This window comes from Megalopta genalis, chromosome 5 (genome assembly GCF_051020955.1).
Source record: "Megalopta genalis isolate 19385.01 chromosome 5, iyMegGena1_principal, whole genome shotgun sequence".
Classification (NCBI taxonomy): domain Eukaryota; kingdom Metazoa; phylum Arthropoda; class Insecta; order Hymenoptera; family Halictidae; genus Megalopta; species Megalopta genalis.
The window spans coordinates 18,201,964-18,225,119 of record NC_135017.1 but is presented as its reverse complement, the minus strand read 5'-3'; the positions used below and the strand labels follow the sequence as shown (position 1 = coordinate 18,225,119).

At 35.4% G+C, this 23,156-nt stretch overlaps 3 protein-coding genes and 1 long non-coding RNA gene across 20 annotated transcripts; 2 read left to right on the top strand and 2 right to left on the bottom strand.

Annotated features, from left to right (window-relative positions):
- The first annotated feature begins 176 nt into the window (after positions 1–176).
- Positions 177–8,812, top strand: LOC143259537 (ATP-binding cassette sub-family C member 5-like). 8 transcript variants are annotated; one of them, XM_076522378.1, is made up of 26 exons: positions 186–321; positions 405–729; positions 1,278–1,377; positions 1,482–1,631; positions 1,698–1,856; positions 2,014–2,161; positions 2,260–2,493; positions 2,566–2,739; positions 2,826–2,973; positions 3,051–3,199; positions 3,382–3,492; positions 4,039–4,149; positions 4,693–4,814; positions 4,893–5,351; positions 5,434–5,560; positions 5,652–5,797; positions 5,871–5,998; positions 6,063–6,250; positions 6,356–6,632; positions 6,720–6,873; positions 6,951–7,079; positions 7,148–7,424; positions 7,503–7,668; positions 7,732–7,915; positions 7,989–8,181; positions 8,296–8,812. In XM_076522378.1, exons 3-26 carry the CDS (start codon positions 1,289–1,291, stop codon positions 8,557–8,559), a joined length of 4,287 nt encoding a protein of 1,428 aa, XP_076378493.1. In that variant the 5' UTR covers positions 186–321; positions 405–729; positions 1,278–1,288; the 3' UTR covers positions 8,560–8,812. The 8 variants fall into 8 exon arrangements, with proteins under 8 accessions (XP_076378492.1, XP_076378493.1, XP_076378494.1 ...); XM_076522379.1 differs by having other exon boundaries at positions 405–843; XM_076522377.1 differs by lacking the exon at positions 405–729 and having other exon boundaries at positions 177–321.
- Positions 8,663–17,409, bottom strand: LOC117220424 (uncharacterized). Of its 3 annotated transcripts, XR_013033536.1 has the most exons (8): positions 17,273–17,409; positions 16,845–17,080; positions 16,367–16,620; positions 12,721–14,777; positions 12,502–12,641; positions 10,340–11,455; positions 10,075–10,261; positions 8,663–9,449 (listed from the first exon to the last, which is right to left on the bottom strand). It is a non-coding gene; the product is annotated as an uncharacterized LOC117220424 (long non-coding RNA). The 3 variants fall into 3 exon arrangements; XR_013033534.1 differs by lacking the exon at positions 8,663–9,449 and having other exon boundaries at positions 9,746–10,261; XR_013033535.1 differs by lacking the exon at positions 8,663–9,449 and having other exon boundaries at positions 9,746–10,261; positions 17,267–17,372.
- na (sodium leak channel non-selective protein na) lies at positions 9,067–19,529 on the top strand. 7 transcript variants are annotated; one of them, XM_076522374.1, is made up of 29 exons: positions 9,067–9,203; positions 9,586–9,719; positions 9,802–9,987; positions 10,060–10,283; positions 10,362–10,636; positions 10,718–10,965; positions 11,035–11,424; positions 11,522–11,713; positions 11,773–11,910; positions 11,980–12,186; positions 12,262–12,458; positions 12,539–12,661; positions 12,777–12,950; positions 13,044–13,223; positions 13,343–13,595; positions 13,683–13,850; positions 14,199–14,407; positions 14,483–14,603; positions 14,690–14,823; positions 14,895–15,060; positions 15,371–15,565; positions 15,701–15,918; positions 16,165–16,388; positions 16,478–16,614; positions 16,692–16,828; positions 16,900–17,056; positions 17,135–17,248; positions 17,312–17,486; positions 17,559–19,529. In XM_076522374.1, the coding sequence occupies exons 2-29, from the start codon at positions 9,615–9,617 to the stop codon at positions 17,735–17,737; spliced, it is 5,226 nt and encodes a 1,741-aa protein (XP_076378489.1). In that variant the 5' UTR covers positions 9,067–9,203; positions 9,586–9,614; the 3' UTR covers positions 17,738–19,529. The 7 variants fall into 7 exon arrangements, 6 of the variants coding, with proteins under 6 accessions (XP_076378489.1, XP_076378488.1, XP_076378486.1 ...); XM_076522373.1 differs by having other exon boundaries at positions 17,129–17,248; XM_076522371.1 differs by having other exon boundaries at positions 13,343–13,850.
- Mcm3 (minichromosome maintenance 3) lies at positions 19,438–23,054 on the bottom strand. Of its 2 annotated transcripts, XM_033470371.2 has the most exons (12): positions 22,861–23,054; positions 22,690–22,802; positions 22,399–22,607; positions 22,184–22,314; positions 21,844–22,082; positions 21,494–21,736; positions 21,051–21,414; positions 20,669–20,973; positions 20,459–20,609; positions 19,953–20,377; positions 19,675–19,887; positions 19,438–19,487 (listed from the first exon to the last, which is right to left on the bottom strand). In XM_033470371.2, the coding sequence occupies exons 1-11, from the start codon at positions 22,930–22,932 to the stop codon at positions 19,689–19,691; spliced, it is 2,451 nt and encodes an 816-aa protein (XP_033326262.2). In that variant the 5' UTR covers positions 22,933–23,054; the 3' UTR covers positions 19,438–19,487; positions 19,675–19,688. The 2 variants fall into 2 exon arrangements, with proteins under 2 accessions (XP_033326262.2, XP_033326261.2); XM_033470370.2 differs by having other exon boundaries at positions 19,438–19,887.
- Between the last annotated feature and the right edge of the window lie 102 nt (positions 23,055–23,156).

The window sequence follows — 23,156 nt, the reverse complement described above, 5'->3', positions numbered from 1 at the left end:
TATGAATATGATTATAAATGAAAAGATGTGTGAATATGCAAAACATACTGAAATAAAAATGGTAAAAATGATTAATAAATTTTATATTTTTTATATAAACATTCTCCAAATGAGCGAAACACATTTATTTCGCAGCCTGAAACTGATCCGATCTTCGAATGAAGAAAAACACGTTATTCATACTCCTACTAATATCTGACTAATGTCAATTGCCAATCTATAATCTATATATATGTATACGCCGATAATTGAAGTTTGGTGCGTGCTTGTTTGTACACCAGTCTAGCGGAGGAGTCAACAAGAATAATTCAATTAATCACAGTATGTAATAAAATAATATATTTATTTTTCATGCGCACATACAAATTATTGATATCATTTTTATTTCTAACCCTAATTTATAGGGAGACATTTCCACATAAGCGAAGCAAAATAATAAAATCCTGTGTGAAATTAAGTAGCAAATTTATTGTCAATTCCGAGAAAAAATTTATTTCGGTGCTACACTTAATATTGTCATAAACAAAAGAACAATCTAAATACCGAATTATTTCAATTACGAAGTACAGTATATGTACATACTTTCAAGGTACATATTACTCGTTCAATTGTTTCAAGAAGGGTGTAAGAAATGAGAATACATATCCTCGACCTGATGAGAGTGAGAATTATCAAGTCAATCCATAGAGATCAGACCATAATGTGGAGATTTGAATATTGAAGCCGCAGGTATATTTGCTCAGCCTCAGTAATTGATTAGAATAGATTAGATTTCTTATCTGATCGTCAGGGTACTCGACGTTTATTATTGACGTCAAGTGCAGCACGGCGCGTTATGCTTGTGTACGTATTGTATTATATTATATATCAACCAAATAATTTTCTCGTCTACAGTTCGTTGACGGCAATAAAAGTACGATATCACTGCTGTGAAGCAGAATTTTTACGGCACATTCTTTTGTTTTTTTTATCCGAACCTGAACAAGTTTGAATTTGAAGTTAACAGCGAGCATGAGTAGAGTTTTTACCGATAACAAAGCACGTGGGTTGATATATTAACAATATACATATGTATATTAGTCTGATATCTATGGTAACATTTGATCATATCTTAAATGTCTAACGTTTGGTAATATGATTTTTTTTATTGGTGCAATGATACATGTAGAATTGATAATGGCATAGTAAATATACACACCTAGTCTGATTAAAATTTTTTTAGGAACATTTCATCTTATCTATTTATGTGCTTCATACGAGTTCTGATTAATTTGCAGTGCCGGAAAACATGGATGGTGTTGATAGAATAGAGGATGCTGCTGATATCAATAATGAAGAGATTGAAAACAATGAGAATGTGATTTTTACCAATGACAGGTATAATATACAGAAATTTATGTTGGATATTTAATTAGCTTTCAGTCACATACTAAGACTGCATGCAATGAGTATTGTAATAATTGAAATTTATATCTTTTCAGATACAATGATAACTGCGAAGGACAGCGTTTTTTGGTTCCTAATCCAAATGCACGTTCGCCTAAAATAGCTGTAGAATACATTAGAAGATCCGATATAAGTCGGTATAATCCAGCTTTGAAAAATCTTATACCCATACGTCATAAAAAATCGTATGTACTTGAATAACTTTCCTTGCAACTAAGCTGCCGCTATACATATTTTTTCTCATGTTTCAGAGACAAAGGAACTATGCCAGCAGACAGTGCTGGATTATTTTCATATATATTTTATACTTGGGTAACACCTTATATATGGAAAGCATATAAAAAGGGTATTAGTATGAATGAAGTACCGTGCATTTCTTCTTATGAAACTTGCAAATACAATACACAAAGGTAACTATAGTACATTGATTTAATAGAAGTTACATTTATTCGCTTAATTTGTTTTTATTTTTAACATTTCACCGACTGGAAACCTATTTATCGAATTCTCAACCATTGTGTAATGAAATGATTAAATGATTCTATTGAAAAATTTATTAATCTCCAGATTGGAGGTACTTTGGCAAGAAGAATTAAGCAGACGTGGTCCGGAATTGGCGTCGTTTCAGATGGTCGCTTGGCGATTTGTCCGTACAAGGATATACATAGCTTGGTTCTTACTAACTTGTACAACACTCTGCGGATTTATAAGCCCTGTATGACTTATTTTTTATAATTTTTTGGAACTTTTATAACCAATTATCTTTTAAACTGTTTATTGTTTGAAGTTATTAAATCATTCTTTTCCTTCCAGATGATATTAATGAGGAAATTATTAGAACATATTCAATCTCCAGAAGAAGATGTATGGGAAGGTATAAAGTGGGCATTATTATTAACATGCTGTGACCTTTTGCGAATGATATTTTTCACTTGGACATGGAACACAAACATTAGAACAGGACTGAGGTTGAAATCCGCTTGTACCACTCTTCTGTACAAGAAAATTATAAGACTAAATAGCCTTGGAAATCAAAGTACAGGCAAGGTAATACTCGATCAGTACTTACACGAATTTCGAGGTGCATATTAATTTATTATCGTCACTTTGTGGTTTTAGTTAGTAAATTTATTTACTAACGATAGTCAGAGGCTATTCGACGTAGTCATTTATGGACCCATGATACTTAACGGTCCGATAATTATTATTTGTGGTGTACTTTACATACTGTGGATGTTTAGTCCATTTGCTCTTCTCGGAACGCTTGTATTTCTTCTATTCTATCCTTTTCAGGTAAGTATTTTGACCTATACAGTAATTTAAAAATCCTTTTTTCAATAGTTTGAAATACATTGGTAAATGCGTGTTGATTTTTACAGTATCTAATATCCCGTGGAGTTTACTACTTTCGTTCAAAGACAGTCGTCATTACAGATACACGAGTGAAACTGATGAATGAAATCCTGGATTGTATCAAATTAATCAAAATGTGTTCATGGGAGAAGTATTTCAGCCGAAAACTTCTTGGTATTGTTTTCAAATTAACATAGTTAACTACTATTCTGGCATTGTATGCATTCTATGCTATAACTAATGTCTTTTAGACATACGAAAAAAAGAAGAGAGCTGGTTGCACAAGACTGTATATCTTCAAAGCTTAGCTATTTCCTTAACACCAGCAGTACCTGTAATTTCGGCGATCATCACGTTTATAGCTCATTTATCAACAGGCCATAATTTAACTGCTGCTCAGGTATGGTCTTCTGAATATCAATGAATTAATAATATTACAACAATAGATTTTTTTGGAGGAATATTAGAATAAGTAATTTTATAATAAACAATTATTGTTTCAATGGCCAACGGAACATACATGAAATATGCTGAAGGATGTATATGAAACAAGTTTTGCATTTAATGGACTATGTATTGCAGGCTTTCCCAGTTATAACATTTTTCGGAAACATGTTGCGACTGGCACTCGTTTCACTTAAGGACTTCGCACGATTTTTTTCCGACGCCCGTATTGCCCTTAGAAGATTCAAGGTCTCCCAAACTTTAAGTTTGTAACTTACATAACACTTACACTTGCATTATCGATAATAAGCATCTGGGTGTCTCAGTCAGTTTAACATCAGATTAAAAGCTTCTCGTCTTAGTTGCGTGTGTAATGGGGAAAGTGCTGTACGCCGTACAAATAAGTAAAACATAATTGCTTTTTCTTTTACTCCTCCCTCTGATTACCCGTATATATACAGTAAATTCTCCACAATAGTCCCTCAGCTTCTAAACAAAAATGGACTATTTGGGAAGAGGAGATACGATTATTCAAGTCTCACGGCTCGTTTTTATAGTCGCCTATTGTCAACAACTATAAAAACGAGCCGCGAGGCTCGAATAATCTTATCTTTTCTTCCCAAATTTTTGAAATAAACAACAAGTTTACAAGCTGTGGGAAAATTGGAGAGAATTTACTGTATCATGATATCGAGTTTAGAATGGGTGTTGTATATAGAAAATATTTAGAAATAATTCACTAAAAACGTAACAATTAATACCGTTAATTTAAACTGCGATATGTTACTTTTCCAGGTGTTTCCCTTCATATCATTACTCAATTCTCAAATTCGTTCTTCTTTCATGTTTATACAAGTGGCCTTAGTTAATATTGACGAATCAAAGATAACATTCAACAGACTGCAGGTGGTTATTTTTATCTGTTTAATTGTAACGATAATTATTAACAGTACTAATGTAATCATGAAAATTGCATTAATGTGACTACATTTTTAGTAGTTCTACGATTCTTAGTTTTGGGAATGAGGAGCAATATGCATGTAAAATGGTATTTCAGCAAGTAAAGTACTGGAAACTTGCATGTTATGAACACTTTGTGCTTAAAACAAATCACAATGCAATAATTTGTATATAATATATTTCGTTAAGTACGAAGCAACTTAATTAACGTGACCAATTTAAAGAAGTACAGCTTGAGCGATAAATATTGTAGTCGAGTAAATCTCTAAACCTGTCTTATATTTTTATAAATTTCATATATATATATATATATATATATATATATATATATATATTATATCATATTTATGTGCACTGCATGAGTCAGGAAGTAAGCATGTTAATCGTGAATGCATTTAGAATCAAAGAACGTGTTGTTACTGACGACATTATTTTCATTAATTATACAAATTTGATATACACTTTTAATGATTAGCAATGTTTGTGCAGAACGTATTGCTTCTAGAAGAAAATACATGCCATGTATCAAAACCGATTGTGAAATCTGAAGCAGTAGTCATTGCTAATGGTACATTTGTTGAAGAAAATGTCACTTTCGACGCTCACAACAAGTGAGTTTTTTTTTAACAAAATATTTACCATTACTTCTTCTAGATTTATTTGAACTAATTTCTAACATTTGATTTTAGGAAAGATCTCTCGAATTCAGAGAAAAATGTTGAAATGGAAAAACTTAATGATTGTTCTCAAAGGACTCATTATGTTGAAGTACTTTCAAATATTAAATTTGGGGCTGCGAAAGATGGATTAGTGGGAATCTGTGGCCACGTAGGAAGTGGAAAGTCTAGTCTGCTGCTTGCTGCCTTAGGACAGTTAAAAAAGACTCATGGACACGTTTTCAGAGAAGGTTCATGCGCCTATGTTAGTCAGCAAGCATGGATCGTTAATGCAACGCTTAGGGAAAATATTTTATTTGGTAATCAGTTCGATGCTAGGCGATATTATCATGCGGTTACAGTATGTAACTTGAAAGAAGATATAAACATGTTGCCCGGTGGAGACGATACTGAGATTGGCGAGCGAGGCATAAATCTTTCAGGGGGTCAAAAGCAAAGAGTTGCTTTAGCTAGAGCACTTTATGCCAATCGGTGAGAAATGTGTTTTTTAATATTGATGTAAGTCAGTAATTTATCAACAAATATTTACTTGTTTTCCTATTATCTGTTTAAGAGATATTTATTTTTTGGATGACCCATTGAGCGCGGTAGACGTACACGTGGGATCATACATTTTTAAGAATTTAATACTCGGAGCACTCAAGAACAAATGTGTTCTCTTTGTGACGCACCAAGTTCAGGTAGCACTTGTTAAGTCTTTAACGGATACTCAGCTCGCCCCTGAGGTTTCTGTACTATGAATTAGTCGGCATAATCTTGCATCAATTCTAGTTTTTGAAACACTGTGACCAAATCTATTTATTGAGTAATGGTAAGATCGTAGAACAAGGTTCTCACGATGAATTGATACAATTGAATAAGGAATATACTGCCATGGTAAACAGCACACTATTAAAGACTGAAGATAATACAAGCGAGTAAGCCATCACTTAATCGTTGCTCCAATATCGTTTAATCATATTATATATATAATTTGATTTAATTTTGTAGACAATCCAATACAGGGGCTCAATTTGGAAACAAAAACTCTGAGAACGATTTAAAGACAAGAACTATTGGAAGTAGCTCGGTAAACAACCATGCATATGATGAAACATCAAGTAGAATGCATGGAGGAGGTATATATAATCTGATCGTAAATTGAATCCAAATTGTTAAACATTAAATTTGTATTCAATTTAGGAGCAACACTTGTCACGGCAGAAAAAGTAGAAACTGGTACAGTGAAATCACACACGTATCACATGTACATCAAATCTGCAGGTGGTTACTTAGTGGCTGTTTTAGTTTTTTGTACACTTTTTCTGAACGTAGGAAGCTCAGCATTTAGTTCTTGGTGGTTAGCTACATGGATTAAAGCTGGCGGTGGAGTAAATATCTTTTGTATATTTTTGTAAACTGATATTCAGATTATAAAAAAAAAACGGTAAATCTTATTTTAATAGCTATCTTATAATCATTCCGTTTTCATCTAGAATATCACTGATCTTGAAACTAACGAAACGATAGTGTCAGAAAATTTACGTGATAATCCCGACTACATGTATTACCAAAATATTTATGGTGCTTGTATTGGAGCAATTTTGATTACAAGTCTGATACGTGGTTTAATGATCACTTACACTACAATTAATGCTTCAACGACGCTTCACAATAAAGTGTTCAAAAAGATGATCGAATCCACATTAACATTTTTTGAAATTACACCTGTTGGCAGAATACAAAATATTTTTAGTCGCGATATCGACGAAGGCAAGAGAGTATAATAATTATTTCCAATAAAACATTACAGTTAAAAATTACTTTATGTTTTAATTTGTTAATTTTTATTCATTTTAGTTGACAATTACATACCGATCAACGTAGAAAATATGGTGCAGAATTTCTTTACATGCAGTTTCCCAATCATTTTTATATGTTCAATAATACCCTGGTTTTCCTTGCCATTAATCATTCTCGGTGCCATGTTTTTTTGCATCAGCAGAATTTTCAGGTAAAACTAACAAATGTTTAAGTAATACAGAAGAATATTTTTACTATTTGCATACAGAAAAAGTTGATCATGTTTAGAGTTGCGATGAGGGATTTCAAGCGAATGGAGAGCACTTCAAGATCGCCCGTTTTGAGTTTCGTTACAACCACGTTGCATGGTTTGAACACCATTCATGCATTCGAGAAAGAAAAAGCATTTAAGAACAAGTATGTTAGTTCACATTATTTCTTGAGCGAAAATTGACGGTACTATAGATTATTATAACATTTTTTAGATTCGAGGAATTATTTGATTCAAGCAACTTATGTCTTTATCTATGCCAGTCAATTATGAGATGGTCGGCGGCAAGACTTGATAGTTTGGCAATTGCTTCATCCTCCATAACTGCATTTTTGGTGATAATGTTCAGAAATCAGATATCACCGGCTTTCGCAGGCTTGGTGATGGCGTATTCCACTCAAATGACGGGTGTTTTTCAATATACCGTACGTTTGATGGCAGAAACAGAGACACGCTTCATAAGTGTTGAAAGGATAAGCTACTATTTAAGAGTCAGTAAACAATTTTACTAGTGATCAAAATACAGATCATTATTATTAAAAATATATATATATTGATACGTAATATAGACATTGCAAAAAGAAGGCATATGCAACAAGTCACCTGAAAATCCTCCCAACGAGTGGCCAACTCATGGTAAACTGGAATTCCATAAAGTTCAGTTGAGTTATAGGAAAGACCTAGCGCCGATATTAAATAATATTTCATTTGCCATTAATGCTGGAGAACATATAGGTAAGAGTATCCCACAAATAACTTGTTATTTGATATTAATTCTTGTAATACAATAAATTTCAGGTATTGTTGGACGAACGGGTGCAGGAAAAAGTTCTCTTATCGTTGCTTTGTTTAGGCTAGTCGAGATTTCTTCTGGAAAGATTAGAATCGACGGTGTGGATGTAGCAAAAATAAATCTCGACATACTTAGGAATAAATTATCTATAATTCCTCAAGATCCTGTTTTATTCAGCGGTACCGTAAGGTAACTGTAACCGAGAATTTAGCAAAAAGACACGTTCGAAGGTAATTTAACAAATTATTAATGGGTATCACAGGTCGAATTTGGATCCATCCAAAGAATGCAATGATTCGGATATTTGGAATGCTTTGGAAAAAACTAAGATGAAAGAGAAAGTGAAATGCATGCCAGGACTGTTAGATGCGTTCATTGAAGTCGGGGGAAACAATTTGAGCGTTGGAGAAAGACAATTACTTTGCTTGGCCAGAGCACTTCTACGTAATTCGAAAGTATAGTATTATTTTTATAATTAGATATTGTCATCATCGGTACATTATGGTTGACAATTTTTATTGTTATGTTCATATAATATTCGCAGTTTCATTCGTCTCTATGAATTCTAGGTAATTATTTTAGACGAAGCAACAGCTGCTGTCGATCCTGAGACTGAAGAAGCTGTTCAAAATACGATACAAAATGAGTTTTCGCACTGTACTGTGCTAACAATAGCTCATCGTTTAAAGACGGTGATCTCGTGTGATCGCATTATAGTTATGAAAAATGGACAAATACTCGAATTCGATAAACCATCCATACTCTTATCCAATCCAGACTCCGAATTCTCAAAAATGTTGGCGTCAGCAGATGAAGCCATAAAAGAATGTTGAATCAATTTAATATTCACCATAGTATTATAATGAATAAGTTTTTCGACCACAGCGTAACAAGTGTTTTTTTATAATACATTGGTCTTGAAAGAGGATTGAGAGATACAGACAAATAATTCTTTTTATTTTCTAATGCTACAACAAGAATATATATATTTTTTATATATTATATCTACATTATATTTTATTATAGATGTACTGTATAAAATTCTTCCCAAATAAAAATAGTGATTTATATATCTATTACACTGAATACAGCAAATTGTTATTTAATACGAATAAAATATATGTTATTGTAAGTACTTTTGGCGTTAATGAAAAAAGAAGATTATTGAATAGAATGATATAGAATGGACAATTTTGTGAATCCGGAGATACGTCGAATGACGCCCGTACATTCAAGATTTGAAATATTGATTTATTCACAGCAGCAGGCTCTGACTGCTCATGCTCGTGGAGCTCTCACTATCGCTGGAAAGCTCGCGGAATTCTACCAAGAAATGTTCACCGCCATGCCACCAGCTTGTTGTTACTGCTAAGATGTTTATTACACGTTAAGCTCTCTCGTTGCTTTATACTGAAATGTAGTCTATATGAATTGCCGTAAAGGCAATACTTGTCGTCGTCCAAACTGTTAAAAAAAGGTGGGTCAATGCCGTCAATTAAATCACTTTAACCATCATGATGTTAGAAAAGTTCTGACCTAAGGGTTACAAAAGTTTTAACTCTATATACATTTTAAAAACTTGCATAATTAAAAGATGCATGTTCTTCAGCATTTTAGTTTGTGCATAAAAATTCTTTTCATACATTATTATTTCATATAGTAATCATCTCGATGATGACACAGAAGGACTTGCTATGATTGAAAATATTTGTCAACAAGATACCTGCAAATAATAGTAATACTGACTTAATTCATATAAGTTATCTCGAATACCATAGTTTCCTTTTTTCTTTTCTTTTAGATATAAAGCATTAAAATATATATACATATGTATATATCTACGAATATTTTGATTTTAGGCCTCACCATTGCAAACATAATACCTATTATGATGCTGGGGCGCAAGCAGAGCCTCAAGGGGGAACCCGTCTTGGCCGATTACGGGCCAGAGGAGTCCCTCAATGAGAGCACTGACATTGAGTGGGTGAATAAGGTAATAGCTGCAAGAACGGAATGTAATTATCAAGTTTATCTAATGTTTATTAGATACGATGATATTTATTTAATTGTTTCAGCTGTGGGTTAGAAGATTGATGAGGTTTTGCGCCCTGGTATCATTAATTTCGGTTTGCTTGAATACTCCAAAGACTTTTGAAAACATTCCGCCCCTTCAATATGTTACCTTCGTTTCTGACTTAGTCGTTACGTTTTTATTTACCGCAGAAATGATTGCAAAGATGCACATTAGAGGTATACTGAAGGTAACTGAACGTCATGGCTCGTATGGATCATGTTTACAAGCTCGGCGTTAAATATTGAATATTTTATTGCAGAAGGACAAATCTTACTTGAAAGACCATTGGTGCCAATTTGATGGGAGTATGGTTGTCTTCCTCTGGTTGTCCGTAATTTTACAGATGTTCGAAATGTTAGGATTCGTTTTGAAATTTAGCTATTTTTCAATATTACGGGCACCAAGACCTTTAATTATGATACGCTTCCTGAGAGTCTTCCTTAAGTTCTCCATGCCGAAAGCTAGAATTAATCAGATATTCAAGTAAGGGACTTGTTCATTATTTTAAACGTCAGTGAGTATATGTCGTATGTACTTACATTATTCATTTATATTTTTCAGACGTTCAAGCCAACAAATATACAATGTAACACTTTTCTTCTTGTTCTTCATGTCCCTATACGGCCTGCTGGGTGTTCAGTTTTTTGGAGAATTGAAAAACCACTGCGTTCTCAACACAACCCATCCAAAGCACATAACTATAAATAGTCTAGCCATTCCAGATACATTCTGCTCGACTGATCCTGAATCAGGGTATCAATGTCCAGAAGGAATGACCTGTATGAAACTCGGATTGTCGAAGTATATCATGGGTTTCAACGGGTTTGATGAATTTGGTAATGATGCACATCAAGCGTTAAAATATTTAGTTGTATCATCGACAATCGACAGCTATAGAAATCTTTTGTTCTTTACAGCTACAAGTATTTTTACTGTCTATCAAGCTGCATCGCAAGAGGGTTGGGTTTTCATTATGTATCGTGCTATAGACAGTCTCCCAGCCTGGCGTGCAGTCCTTTACTTCAGTACAATGATATTTTTCTTAGCGTGGCTTGTGAAGAACGTTTTCATTGCCGTTATCACAGAGACTTTTAATGAGATACGAGTACAGTTTCAGCAAATGTGGGGTGTCAGAGGACATATCAGCAATAGTACCGCTTCACAAGTTAGTAGACGGACAACTTGTTTTTACAAGTACATAATCCAAAGTATGAATGTATATATAATGTTGCAGATATTAACCGGTGACGATAATGGCTGGAGTTTGGTAACTTTAGACGAAAACAAACACGGTGGTCTAGCATCTCCTGTATGTCACGCCATCCTCAGATCTCCTCACTTCCGAATGGTGGTAATGTGCGCAATATTGGCGAACGCCATTACCACTGCGACAATGAGTTTCAAGCATGATGAGAAACCAAGATACACTTACTACAACAATTATTATTACGCCGAGATTGCTTTTACGATATTTTTGGACCTCGAAACGGTGTTTAAAATATGGTGCCTCGGATTCCGCAGTTATTACAAGCATTCGATACACAAATTCGAGCTGCTGCTGACAATTGGTACAACCATACACATCATTCCGTTCTTCTATCTTTCTGGATTCACATATTTTCAGGTTTCTACTTTAATTTTCATTCGATTTCATTCTAAAACAGAAAATAAGAAATTAAAGTACATATCAGTAAATTAATGGAAAGTTCTTTCAAAACTAGGTTTTGAGAGTAGTCAGGCTTATCAAAGCGTCTCCAATGTTGGAGGACTTTGTGTACAAAATATTCGGGCCTGGGAAGAAGCTTGGTAGCCTCATTATTTTCACCATGTGCCTGTTGGTTATATCGTCCAGCATCTCTATGCAATTGTTCTGTTTTCTCTGTGACTTCACGAAATTCGAAACCTTTCCCGAGGTAATGTACATTAAATCATGCATTGTTCTTATGAAAATAATGAAGTAATTCTCTTGCAGGCATTTATGTCTATGTTCCAAATTCTCACGCAAGAAGCTTGGGTCGAAGTTATGGACGAAACAATGCTACGAACACATGAAACGATGGCACCCTTTGTAGCTGTTTACTTCATTTTATACCATCTTTTTGTCACACTGGTAAAAATTACTCTTATAATCATTTGATCACATAATAGTCATGCACTGACCTCTTATCTACTTTTCAAGATTGTGTTGAGTCTGTTCGTCGCAGTTATATTGGATAATCTCGAATTGGACGAGGACATTAAGAAACTAAAGCAACTGAAATTTCGCGAGCAAAGCGCAGAGATAAAAGAAACTTTACCATTTAGGTTGAGAATTTTTGAAAAATTTCCGGACAGTCCTCAAATGACATGCTTGCATAAAGTACCATCGGATTTCAATCTTCCAAAGGTCAGAGTTATAATTTCTGAATTTAAATTTTTTATTGTGAAACAAATAACTAAATATCATATTCTTCTAAACCAGGTGCGTGAAAGTTTCATGCGACAGTTTGTTTTCGAAATGGAAAACGAAGAGAACGAAGGTGTGAAAAAAGTAAACGAAACATTTGATTCGAAAATGATATACAGAAAACAACGTCCAGTCAAGATTTTAAACAATCCACCGAAAGTCCGGAACGTCGTTACTAGCCTTAAAAAAGCAGCTGTTACTTACATTATAAAGTATATATATAAGCCTCAATAATTGTAATACATTAATTCTTACCTTTTAATCCTTATTAATCCTTACTTTTTTTTCACAGTGATTCGAATAATCAAAGGCTTCTGTTAGGCGATTCTGCCATGATACCGGTACCAGGAAAAAGTCTGTTGAAGCCTCAAGGTACCGTTAACAGTGCCAAGCAACTACGCATTGATCAGAAAAAGTAAGTTAGAGAAAATTGCGTAATTAGTGAATTTAGATTTCTAGATCCAAGTAGCCTACCTTTTAAGTAATCGGTAATAGTTAATATATTAACATTTCTTTGTATTTGATAACAGGTCGATCAGGAGAAGTGTTCGTAGCGGTTCCATCAAACTAAAGCAAACGTACGAGCACCTAATGGAGAACGGTGACATTGGAGGTATAAACAGAGTGAGTTCTTCTCGCAGTAGACCGCATGATTTGGACATTAAATTACTGCAAGCTAAGCGGCAGCAGGCCGAGATGCGCAGGTAAAGCAACATATTATTGCACCGTCTATTAGCGATAAACCACTTCTACCACGTCTTTGTGACTTAACGTTCATCACGCTGCACCTAATGTAGAAATCAACGCGAGGAGGATTTGCGCGAGAATCATCCGTTTTTCGACACGCCGTTATTCGTGGTGCCGCGCGAGAGCAAATTTCGGAAAATTTGTCAGTCGCTCGTCTACGCGAGATACGATACGAATGCGAAAGACCCGTTGACCGGCAAAGAGAGGAAGGTTCAGTACAAGAGCCTGCAGTAAGTGCTTTTGTTTTAACTCTGTGGCTGCTTCTTTTTGACACGACCGTAGAGCACTGCTTGAACATCCAAAGTCAGACATGAATTAACAATGGCGAATTTAATCACACGCTTTTTAGCAACTTCCTTGGCTTGGTCACGTACTTAGATTGGGTGATGATCTTTGCCACGACCATGTCTTGCATCTCCATGATGTTCGAAACACCACGTTACCGCGTTATGGAGGTACCCGTGCTGCAAATCGCCGAGTACGGTTTCGTTATCTTCATGAGCATCGAATTGGCGCTCAAGATCTTAGCGGATGGATTATTTTTTACGCCTAAGGCCTACATCAAAGACGTTGCCTCTGTTTTGGACGTTTTTATTTACGTCGTACGTTTGCATCCAATGTCATTGATACTCTCTGATCTTTTCGTTTTCTTTCTGATTCGTTACGCTGCTAATTTGACGATCATCCAGGTCAGTCTCGTATTCCTTTGCTGGATGCCGAAAAGCGTGCCGCCCAACTCCAGCGCTCAACTCTTAATGATCTTACGTTGCGTCAGGCCGCTGAGAATATTCACGCTTGTGCCGCACATGAGGAAGGTTGTGTACGAATTGTGTAGAGGATTCAAAGAGATCTTATTGGTAAATAATCTCGGCATAAAGTCCATTCAAGTTGATCCAAGGGTATCCATCGAGGAATTCGTAACAATGTTGCAAAGACATTCGAAATTTGTCTGTTAACGCTTTAAGCATTAATCGACACCTCTGTTAACAGATAATAAATTCATTGGTAATCGCTCGAAAGAAGTTATAGAAGTTTGCAACAGTTATCGAATAATTTGTTAAACGATCATCAAATTATTTAGCTTCAATTTTTGAATGAAATGTTAAAGTTGAATGTGAACTGCTTGGATTACGAATCCTTCAATTGATCTTGATGGGTACTGTATGCGAGAAGTTCAGACAAAAAATGAATAAGAAGCTTTTTAGGTGTCTACTCTGTTGATCCTCTTGATGTTCATATTTGCGAGTTACGGTGTACAGCTTTATGGTGGTAGATTAGCTCGTTGTAACGATCCAACTATTCTAAAACGGGAAGACTGTGTCGGTGTGTTCATGCGAAGGGTGTTCGTGACGAAAATGAAATTACGACCGGGCCAAAACGAGAGCTATCCATCTATACTAGTGCCACGCGTTTGGTAGGCATTGCAGTATGAAATCGTCGTCCGAAGATCGAAGAATACTTTTAAACGGACAGTTGTGAAATATTTTAGGGCGAATCCTAGGCGATTTAATTTCGACCATATCGGTGATGCATTGATGGCGCTTTTCGAGGTGCTCTCATTTAAAGGATGGCTCGACGTTAGAGATGTTCTGATCAAGGCTCTCGGTCCCGTAAGTTTACTCTCACCGCGGAGTCACAAATGACTTCGTAAGGCGACATGTAACCATGGCGATGATGCTGTACAATAATTTTTTAGGTCCACGCCATTTATATCCACATCTATATCTTTCTGGGGTGTATGATCGGTTTGACTTTGTTCGTTGGTGTTGTAATCGCCAATTATTCTGAAAACAAAGGGACCGCGTTACTCACTGTCGATCAAAGACGATGGTAAAAAGCTTCATTAATCAATTAAATCGGTGTCTTATTAAGAATCTGATGGTACGCTGTTGTGTGACTAGGTGCGATTTAAAAAAACGACTGAAGATCGCTCAGCCATTGCACTTACCACCTAGACCAGATGGGAAGATATTCAGAGCGTTTATCTATGACATCACTCAGAACATCTATTTCAAAAGATTCATTGCGGTCATGGTACTCATAAACAGTGCTCTTCTGTGCGTTTCTGTGAGTTGGATAATTTTCATTTATTCTATTCTCATCTCCTCCTCCTACTCCTCCTCCTCCTCCTCCCCTCCCACAACCATTACAAGTAGCAACAACACACAACACACCATTCACAAATACTAAACAGATACCTTGATACAATAGTAATCTTCAGATAGAGGAGGCACTCAACTCAATTCACGAAAGACTGTTACCTTGAATCATTTGTTCCTTGCCGGCTACCATTAGACCGTGGTAAAAGTAAACCAACACGTGTCTTTTTGCCATAACGACATACCAATTTTTTTCTCTTTCATTTCGTACACTGAAGTGGAGAATCGAGGAAAAACACACGGAAGCACTCGCTACGGTCTCCACGATTCTGACACTGATCTTCCTCGTGGAAGTGATCATGAAAAATATTGCTTTTACACCACGTGGCTATTGGCAGTCCAGAAGAAACAGATATGATTTGCTCGTGACAGTCGTGGGTGTTATTTGGATCGTCATTCATTGCACAATGAAGGTACGTTGCTCTCCGGTACATCAATTAAGAAAAAAAAACAATATAAAAAATCAGCGTTTCCGTTTCGGTGTTTACTTAATTATAATTATATTATGAAACTGATCGACTGTAAATGACAGGAGTGATTTCTTGCAGAACGATCTGTCGTATGTAATCGGCTTTATGGTCGTCATCCTTAGGTTTTTCACCATCACCGGCAAACACACCACTCTCAAAATGTTGATGTTAACGGTCGGAGTGTCCGTTTGTAAAAGTTTCTTCATTATATTCGGCATGTTTCTTCTTGTTTTCTTTTACGCCTTAGCGGGCACTATCATCTTTGGAACTGTGAAATATGGGGAAGGTATAGGAAGGTAATGTGTTTACGTATCCATAGAGAAAAGGGATATTACGATTAACAAGGGAAGGACACGAAAATGGGAATTGTGCTACGATGGGAATTGGTCACACGCCCTCTTCGAAAATTTGCGGCGATATCTCGAATCACGTGTAACTTAATTTCGGCTGTTCGAACTCCTGTGTCCTTTCCTTGTGCATAATAGAATGGCGCAGACATTTTTCATACGATGTGACTCTAAGCAAGATGATTTACCATTTAGACGTGCCAATTTTGAGTCGCCTGTGACTGGTGTTGCTATGCTCTTTCGAATTGTCACAGGAGAAGATTGGAATAAAATAATGCACGATTGCATGATACAACCGCCGTATTGCACACCAGCTGCTAATTATTGGGAGACCGATTGCGGCAATTTCCATGCTTCCTTAATTTATTTTTGTACTTTCTACGTAATTATTACTTACATTGTCTTGAATCTCCTGGTAGGTAAGTACCGACTAATCTATCGGGCAGCAATGCCATAGGTTCCTTGCAGGCTTGACTTCATGAAATGCGAACTAATTTTTGCGTAACAGCTATTATCATGGAGAACTTCTCTCTATTTTACTCGAACGAGGAGGACGCCTTACTTTCATACGCCGACATTAGGAATTTCCAAAACACCTGGAACGTGGTTGATAATCATCAGAAGGGTGTCATTCCGGTGAAACGGGTACGTCTGAAAATATTGTTAATTTCGTAGCCTGTTATAAATTAGATTAGAAGTAATGATGTATTAGTGTGTTTCAGGTGAAGTTCATTTTGCGGTTATTAAAAGGCAGACTTGAGACCGATCCGCAAAAGGATCGGTTGCTGTTCAAGCATATGTGTTATGAATTAGAGAAACTGAACAACGGCGAGGACGTTACTTTCCACGATGTCATTAAGTCAGTAATTAATTACCTGTACTTCATTGTCTGGAACATTGTGTCTTCTATTCGTATAATACTTTTTGCAGTATGTTATCATACCGGTCGGTCGACATTCGAAAAGCTCTTCAACTGGAAGAATTGTTGGCGAGAGAGGAGTTTGAGTACATCATCGAAGAAGAAGTGGCTAAACAAACAATTAGGAATTGGCTGGAGGGTTGCTTAAAGAAGATCAGAGCCAGCGGAGTGAGTTTCTGTCAGATCCAACAGCTAGAAACAAATTTACATGATTTTTTTATGAACCTTATGAATTGTAAGTTGCAGAAACAACAAAATGATCTTGTAGGTAGTCTTCGTGCTGATCAGCCTATACCGCAACAAGAACACACCGAGGAAAAAGGGAAAGAGGCAGACAAAGAAGAGGAAACGGAAACAAAGGTAAAAATGTAAATTTACCATTACCATTTCTTCGCAACTTCGACAATATATATTTTTGAATAGGATGCAGATGGATCCAAGCACAGAGCAAAAAAGCCTGTAGTTCTTCCAAGATCAGATAGCATAGGCAGCGGATCAAGAAAAAAGTATTTAACTCCGACGTCATCAGATTCGGCTTCAATCAGATCTGAAAAAGATAAAAATGCACCGCCTAAGAAAAGGAACAATAGGCCACCACGTAAGCTATTTTTGTAGATGATTAATTAAGTACCTTGTTCGGTGTTTTCCTTTAACCCATGTTTCCTTTAAGCCATGGCAAAAAATAATCTGCCCCATCTCACAGAGAGCACAGAACAGACCAGACAGCAACGAGAGGTCATGAATGCAAAGGCAACTGCACCAAAACCTTCCAGTGTTATGCTAGAGGTTCGCGAATGGTGGAAGGAGCAACTTGCGCATAGCAGTGAGTCCAGCGAAGACGAAGTTTAATTTCTCATAAGAGTATAATGCGTATAAAAATGAAGCACATGTTTGAACAATTGAAAGGAAAATCTGATTCGATATTTCAAGAGGTGTAAAACGTAAATTCCATTCCAATGCATCTTTGCATGTGCTTCTGTTTTATTTGCATACGCCTAATTCTTTCTGGCGGATATAGTTACACCAATTTCAAGGGAAGAAAGGGTTTTAAACAAACACCTTCGGTTTCAATGCAGAAAACAAAAATGATTCCTGAAAAGCTATGAAAAATGACAAAAGATGACTATTTTTTTGAGTGTATAATTTTCTAGTAATGTCGCACAACAATCCTATCAGAAGCTTTCTATGTTAAAACATACGAAGCAACATCATGTAATGCTTAATTTTCTACTATTATTTTCACATATAAAGAGTAGAAATAATTTTGTGAACGCACGGGAAATCACATTACATAACTTTTGTGTTCAGACTTTTCTTTTCCAGCACCTAAGATCACTATTCTTCCGAACAGCTATCAGATAAGTTCTTTTACCTCGTGTGTCAACAGTCTACTCAGCAAATACTCAGGTTCCAAGTAGAATAATGTTTTGTAGATCGTGCAACGCATTTTTGCACATACTGAGAATAATTTGTTAATTCCGTTACACATATATTTTTTGTGCCAGTTATCGATGTTGAAATACGGAATTTGTATAGAATAGTAGAATTTAGATACATGGTAGGTTTTGTACGATAAAAAAAGAAGAGTATTGAACCAGGAAGTGCTAATTAAAATAAATCAAATTGATGTTGTCAAGGACAACTGCGAGTACAAGGAACATGAATGATGATTTCTTTTCTATTGGAAACAATTCAGTTGTTGAAAGTTTTATCTATTAGGTTGAGCCATAAATAACTTCTCCTTCGCATCTACCTTTATGTAAAATACTCAACATTGATCTATTATAAAGATTCTGTTACTGTCCATTATAATGATTATTATGGAACTTAACAATGATACGTTACTTAATGAACCTTTATCAAGTGTTAATTGTTCGTTATTCATGACTCAATCAAATACATAATAACGAACGAAAACTAATGTAATGTGAAACAGTTTACAACAGAAACATTACGTCCTGAAGGCCTGTATTATAATGATAAGAAAGTAGTAACTTTAATATTGGCATTTGTGAAATTTTTGCATCTGTTTGTAAATGTCACATACAAGTTTTTGTTATAAGTATATATATATATAAATATATGCAAAAGTTTGAATGGTTTGATATCTTGAACCGTGATTTAATTGTATGAATTACTCAATTAAAAAAGAAACGAGATATCAATAATTCATCAGCATTATCAGCATAATTGTTCTAAATAAATGCCATTGAATATGTAAATGAACAGAGTTTGAAATACGTTGCAATTTGATTAAACACTAACAGATTTTAATATGTTCACATTGATCGCAAAAAGGAGGAAGTTAGTCGATAAGTAGATAATATTGAAGACGTTAGATCGTTAAGGATTTTTTAAACAAGAAATGGTCGCGTGAATAGAACGAGTTACGTGTAAAGGAAAGAGAATGCCTAAACATTAGATATGTATATTCAAATGAGACAGCACAACTATTTATATTATCTATGTGATATGAGTTGATTTTATATATATATATATATAAAAATAACAGAAGGACTTAGAGGTATAAAATAATATTGTTTACAGTATTGTAATGAATGTTGATCACTGTTGCTAGTTTATGTGCCAATGTGCTGTACTGTAACAACGGAACGATAATAAATGTTGATAGATACAATCATTCGTAACTTGTTTTTTAATTCAAAAAAAAAATAAATCAAATGTTTGCGTGATAATGTAAAATACTCGACGACACCTGTGTTTCATAAAAACTTGAATAACTTAAAAAGCGTTAAAAGTATAAAAATATAAAAGGAATGACTTACACAATAAACATAGTTTACATGAGAAAGATATTGTCGTCAGCAGCCATTATTTGATTAGCGTCGGACATTTTATTAATTGCCGCAGTAATTTCACCTGATGTAAACTCTTCAGACTGTTCACTGTTGATGTATTCTCGTACTCTTGACAATGGGAGCGATTGCGCTCTTTGTTGTTGAAACAACTTGTGAAGAAGTGTTCTGAACACTTTTAGTCTGAAAACATAAAATATGCATTGCATATACATTACATGTCAATAAGGAAATTACATTCCGCTCACCTTTCTTCGGTAATTTTTGCAGGAGTTTCTGAAGCTGCGGTCTTTCCAGAGTCTTGTGATGTACTTTCGGACTTGCTAGGACTTTTTCGCTGCGACCTAGTCATCCTACTCGACTGTTTATCAGTGTGACTGTCATCGTCACTTTCAAAATCATAAGGGTCTTCTTCACCATTGGTGGTCGTTCTTCTAGTACGTTTTTTCCTTGTCCTCTCCTCTGGCTCATCCTCCTGTGCACTTCCTTCGCTGTCTTCTCGTCTCCGTTTCTTCTTCTCTTTCTCTAAAACTCGTTTAAAGTAGGCGAATTCTATCAATTCTATTGCAGCGTGCGCATCTTCGGCTGTCACGTTTTTCGACAAACGAGCTTTCGCGTGCGCTGTGGACAATCGAATCATCGTTTCCAAAGTACGAGCAGTTACGGGTTGAGTCTGAATAAAAGAAGGGAATCAATTAAGAATAGATTAAAATGACTATTTCACTAATTAAAATCATAAAGATTAATGAAATACCCTTGCTACGTCGGATTCTACTGATTCTTCAGACCTAAGTTTTGAATACTCAGTAGCTATTGCTTTGCTAGCTTCTTCGGTGAGTTTGGGTTTCATACACCGAGCTATATGAATGTATTTTCTCATAAAGTTTATAGAAAGAATCTGGTCACTGAAAAAGATTAATTCTTATAATTACAATCTATGCTGTTTTAGTTTTCATTTCAGTACCTTTTTGCACGCAGACGCCCATGTAATAGAGGGTCATATTTCTGATAAACCTGAATCTCGCCTCCTTCAGGAAGAATCTCATCAGGATTTTTAGTAGTCAGTATGTCTATTTTACTGCCCATAGGCAATGCTTCACCATCTTGTTCCATCGGACTTCTGTATCTGTGCATTCTCACAACGTGGTCACTGATAATTTGATCTTGTTCAGGATCCACTATGTCTAATATGACGAACAACAAGTCAAAACGTGAGAGCAATGAATCTTGGAGTCCAATGTTTTCCATAGGTGTTTTATATTGATCATACTATGAGCATAAACATTCGCGTTAATTACTAATATTTCCCTTGAATTCTATTTACTTTCAAAGCAGTGATTACTTACTCTTCCATAAACTGGATTTGCAGCAGCCAGCACCGAACATCTTGCATTCAAGCTAGCATGTATCCCAGCTTTAGCAATCGTTACCTTTCCTTGTTCCATAACTTCGTGTATGGCTGTTCTGTCGATATCAGACATTTTATCGAACTCGTCTATGCAAATGATTCCACGATCCGCCAACACCATAGCACCGGCTTCCAATCTACGTTCGCCAGTTTCAGTATCTATAGTTACAGCAGCTGTTAAACCTACACCGGATGATCCTCTTCCAGTAGTTGGTATTGCTCGCGGTGCAGTACATAAAACATATCGAAGAAGTTGTGATTTTGCCACCGATGGATCACCAATGAGCATAACATTAATATCTCTGGAAGAGAACAAGTGATTGTAGAATTGGCTAACCCTAAGACGTACCTTCATGAATCACATTATACGAATATTCTTACCCTCTTAATCTTGTACCATTGGGTAACAATTTTTCGACACCGCCAAGTAATAAACATAATATTGCCTTCTTCACGTAATCGTGTCCATGAATGGAAGGAGCCAGTGACTTACTAAGTAGTTCAAAAATATCCTTACATGGATTATTCTTGGCTAGCTTTTTACAGATAGCAACATCATCATGGGAAATAGATAGATTAGCTTCTTTGCTCAATTGCATGATATTGTTAGCAATTAAAATTGTTCTAAAAAATACAATATCTACTTAACGTATTCTTAATATTTCTCTCACTTCAATATTCTTAACGTATTTGTGTGTAATATTAAGTTTTCTATTCTCTAGTTGTCAAACCTAAAGGTGCCTGTTGTATATGCTCCTTGTTTACCAGGTAAACATCTAAAGCTTCCTACAACTTGAACTCTATCTCCTGGTTTGCAGACGTCCACCAAATCATTATCACATATAACATCAACACTTCTTGGTAACTGACCAGTTGGTGCTTTTTCGGGCATCTCTTGTATAGTGAGCGTTTGATGATCTTTATAAGTAGAAAGGCCAAATTCTGTTTCTAGAGGATTACCATCTTCATCCTACATATAATGCACAGATTATAATGCAAATTTCTGCTATTTGTAAATGGGTTATGCCCTCTGTGATGCCCTATAATTTAAGCATTAAAAAGAATAATTACTTGAGTGGGATACACAGCAGATTGTGGGAATGCATCAAAAGAAGTTAAATCAGTGTAAGCTCTTTCCATTACTGTCTTTGTTTCACTGCAATAGTGAACGCTTCTAACAACCTTTGGCCGTACTAAGGAACCTAGTCAGATTAATATTATATGTTAGATAATGTTACATTGAGCTATATAACATTAATTATGAAACATTATAAAATTTAACTTACATTTAGTAACAATACCTTCCACACATACCAAGTTGCCCAAAAAACGTGAGGTAAGTGTTCTTGGTGTTACATGCTTACTTCCAAAACTTCCTTCAAAAGCTATGAAAAAATCTACATTTCCTTTCGCATAATCAGTATCTATACTTCCAATAAATTGTTTCAGTGCATTTTGAAAAGCCAGGTGTTCTTCGAAAGAATTATTTAGCAAACTACAAGTAAAGTTAGCATTGATATCACATCATTGATATTTAGTAAAAGAAAACTGGTTTGTAAATTTAATGTTACACTCACTTTGTTGTACGAACAGGATTCTTTCTTCTCAAATCGTTAATATTTACATATAATCGGCGTTTTCCCTCTTCAATCATATTCTTCACAAGAGTACTATAGATGCCTTGATCCTCCTAAACAATAATCATGAGAGAAATAATTGTAAAGTACCTGTTGAATATATTTGCTTACCATATCATCCAAAAAATCAACATATTCTCTTTGTATTTCTTCAAGTCTTTGATCTCTATCAATACCATCCATTTTCACTTCGATTAATATCTACAATTTATATTTATATTAATCTCACTAACAACCGGGAAATAACGTAAACAAATTCGCAAACCGATCATGTGACATGTGCCTGCACAACAACTTCGCGCGGGAAAACGGTACGCACATAAAATCGAATCTTTCGAGATTACATATCGAATTGAGATTATTAATGGTTGTACACGCTTGTCGCAAGGTGGCGACACTATCGAATT

Coding starts and splice junctions, on each gene's coding strand:
- na (XM_076522370.1), top strand. CDS start 9,615: ATGATGCTGGGGCGCAAGCAGAGCCTCAAGGGGGAACCCGTCTTGGCC. Junction 12,662..12,776: donor CTACGCATTGATCAGAAAAA/GTAAGTTAGAGA, acceptor ATTTGATAACAG/GTCGATCAGGAGAAGTGTTC. Junction 15,061..15,370: donor GTGCTCTTCTGTGCGTTTCT/GTGAGTTGGATA, acceptor CGTACACTGAAG/TGGAGAATCGAGGAAAAACA.
- LOC143259537 (XM_076522376.1), top strand. CDS start 1,012: ATGAGTAGAGTTTTTACCGATAACAAAGCAC. Junction 1,378..1,481: donor GTGATTTTTACCAATGACAG/GTATAATATACA, acceptor ATATCTTTTCAG/ATACAATGATAACTGCGAAG. Junction 8,182..8,295: donor CACTTCTACGTAATTCGAAA/GTATAGTATTAT, acceptor TATGAATTCTAG/GTAATTATTTTAGACGAAGC.
- Mcm3 (XM_033470370.2), bottom strand. CDS start 22,932: ATGGATGGTATTGATAGAGATCAAAGACTTGAAGAAATACAAAGAGAA. Junction 22,315..22,398: donor GGAAGGTATTGTTACTAAAT/GTAAGTTAAATT, acceptor TAATCTGACTAG/GTTCCTTAGTACGGCCAAAG. Junction 20,610..20,668: donor GGGCGTCTGCGTGCAAAAAG/GTACTGAAATGA, acceptor AATCTTTTTCAG/TGACCAGATTCTTTCTATAA.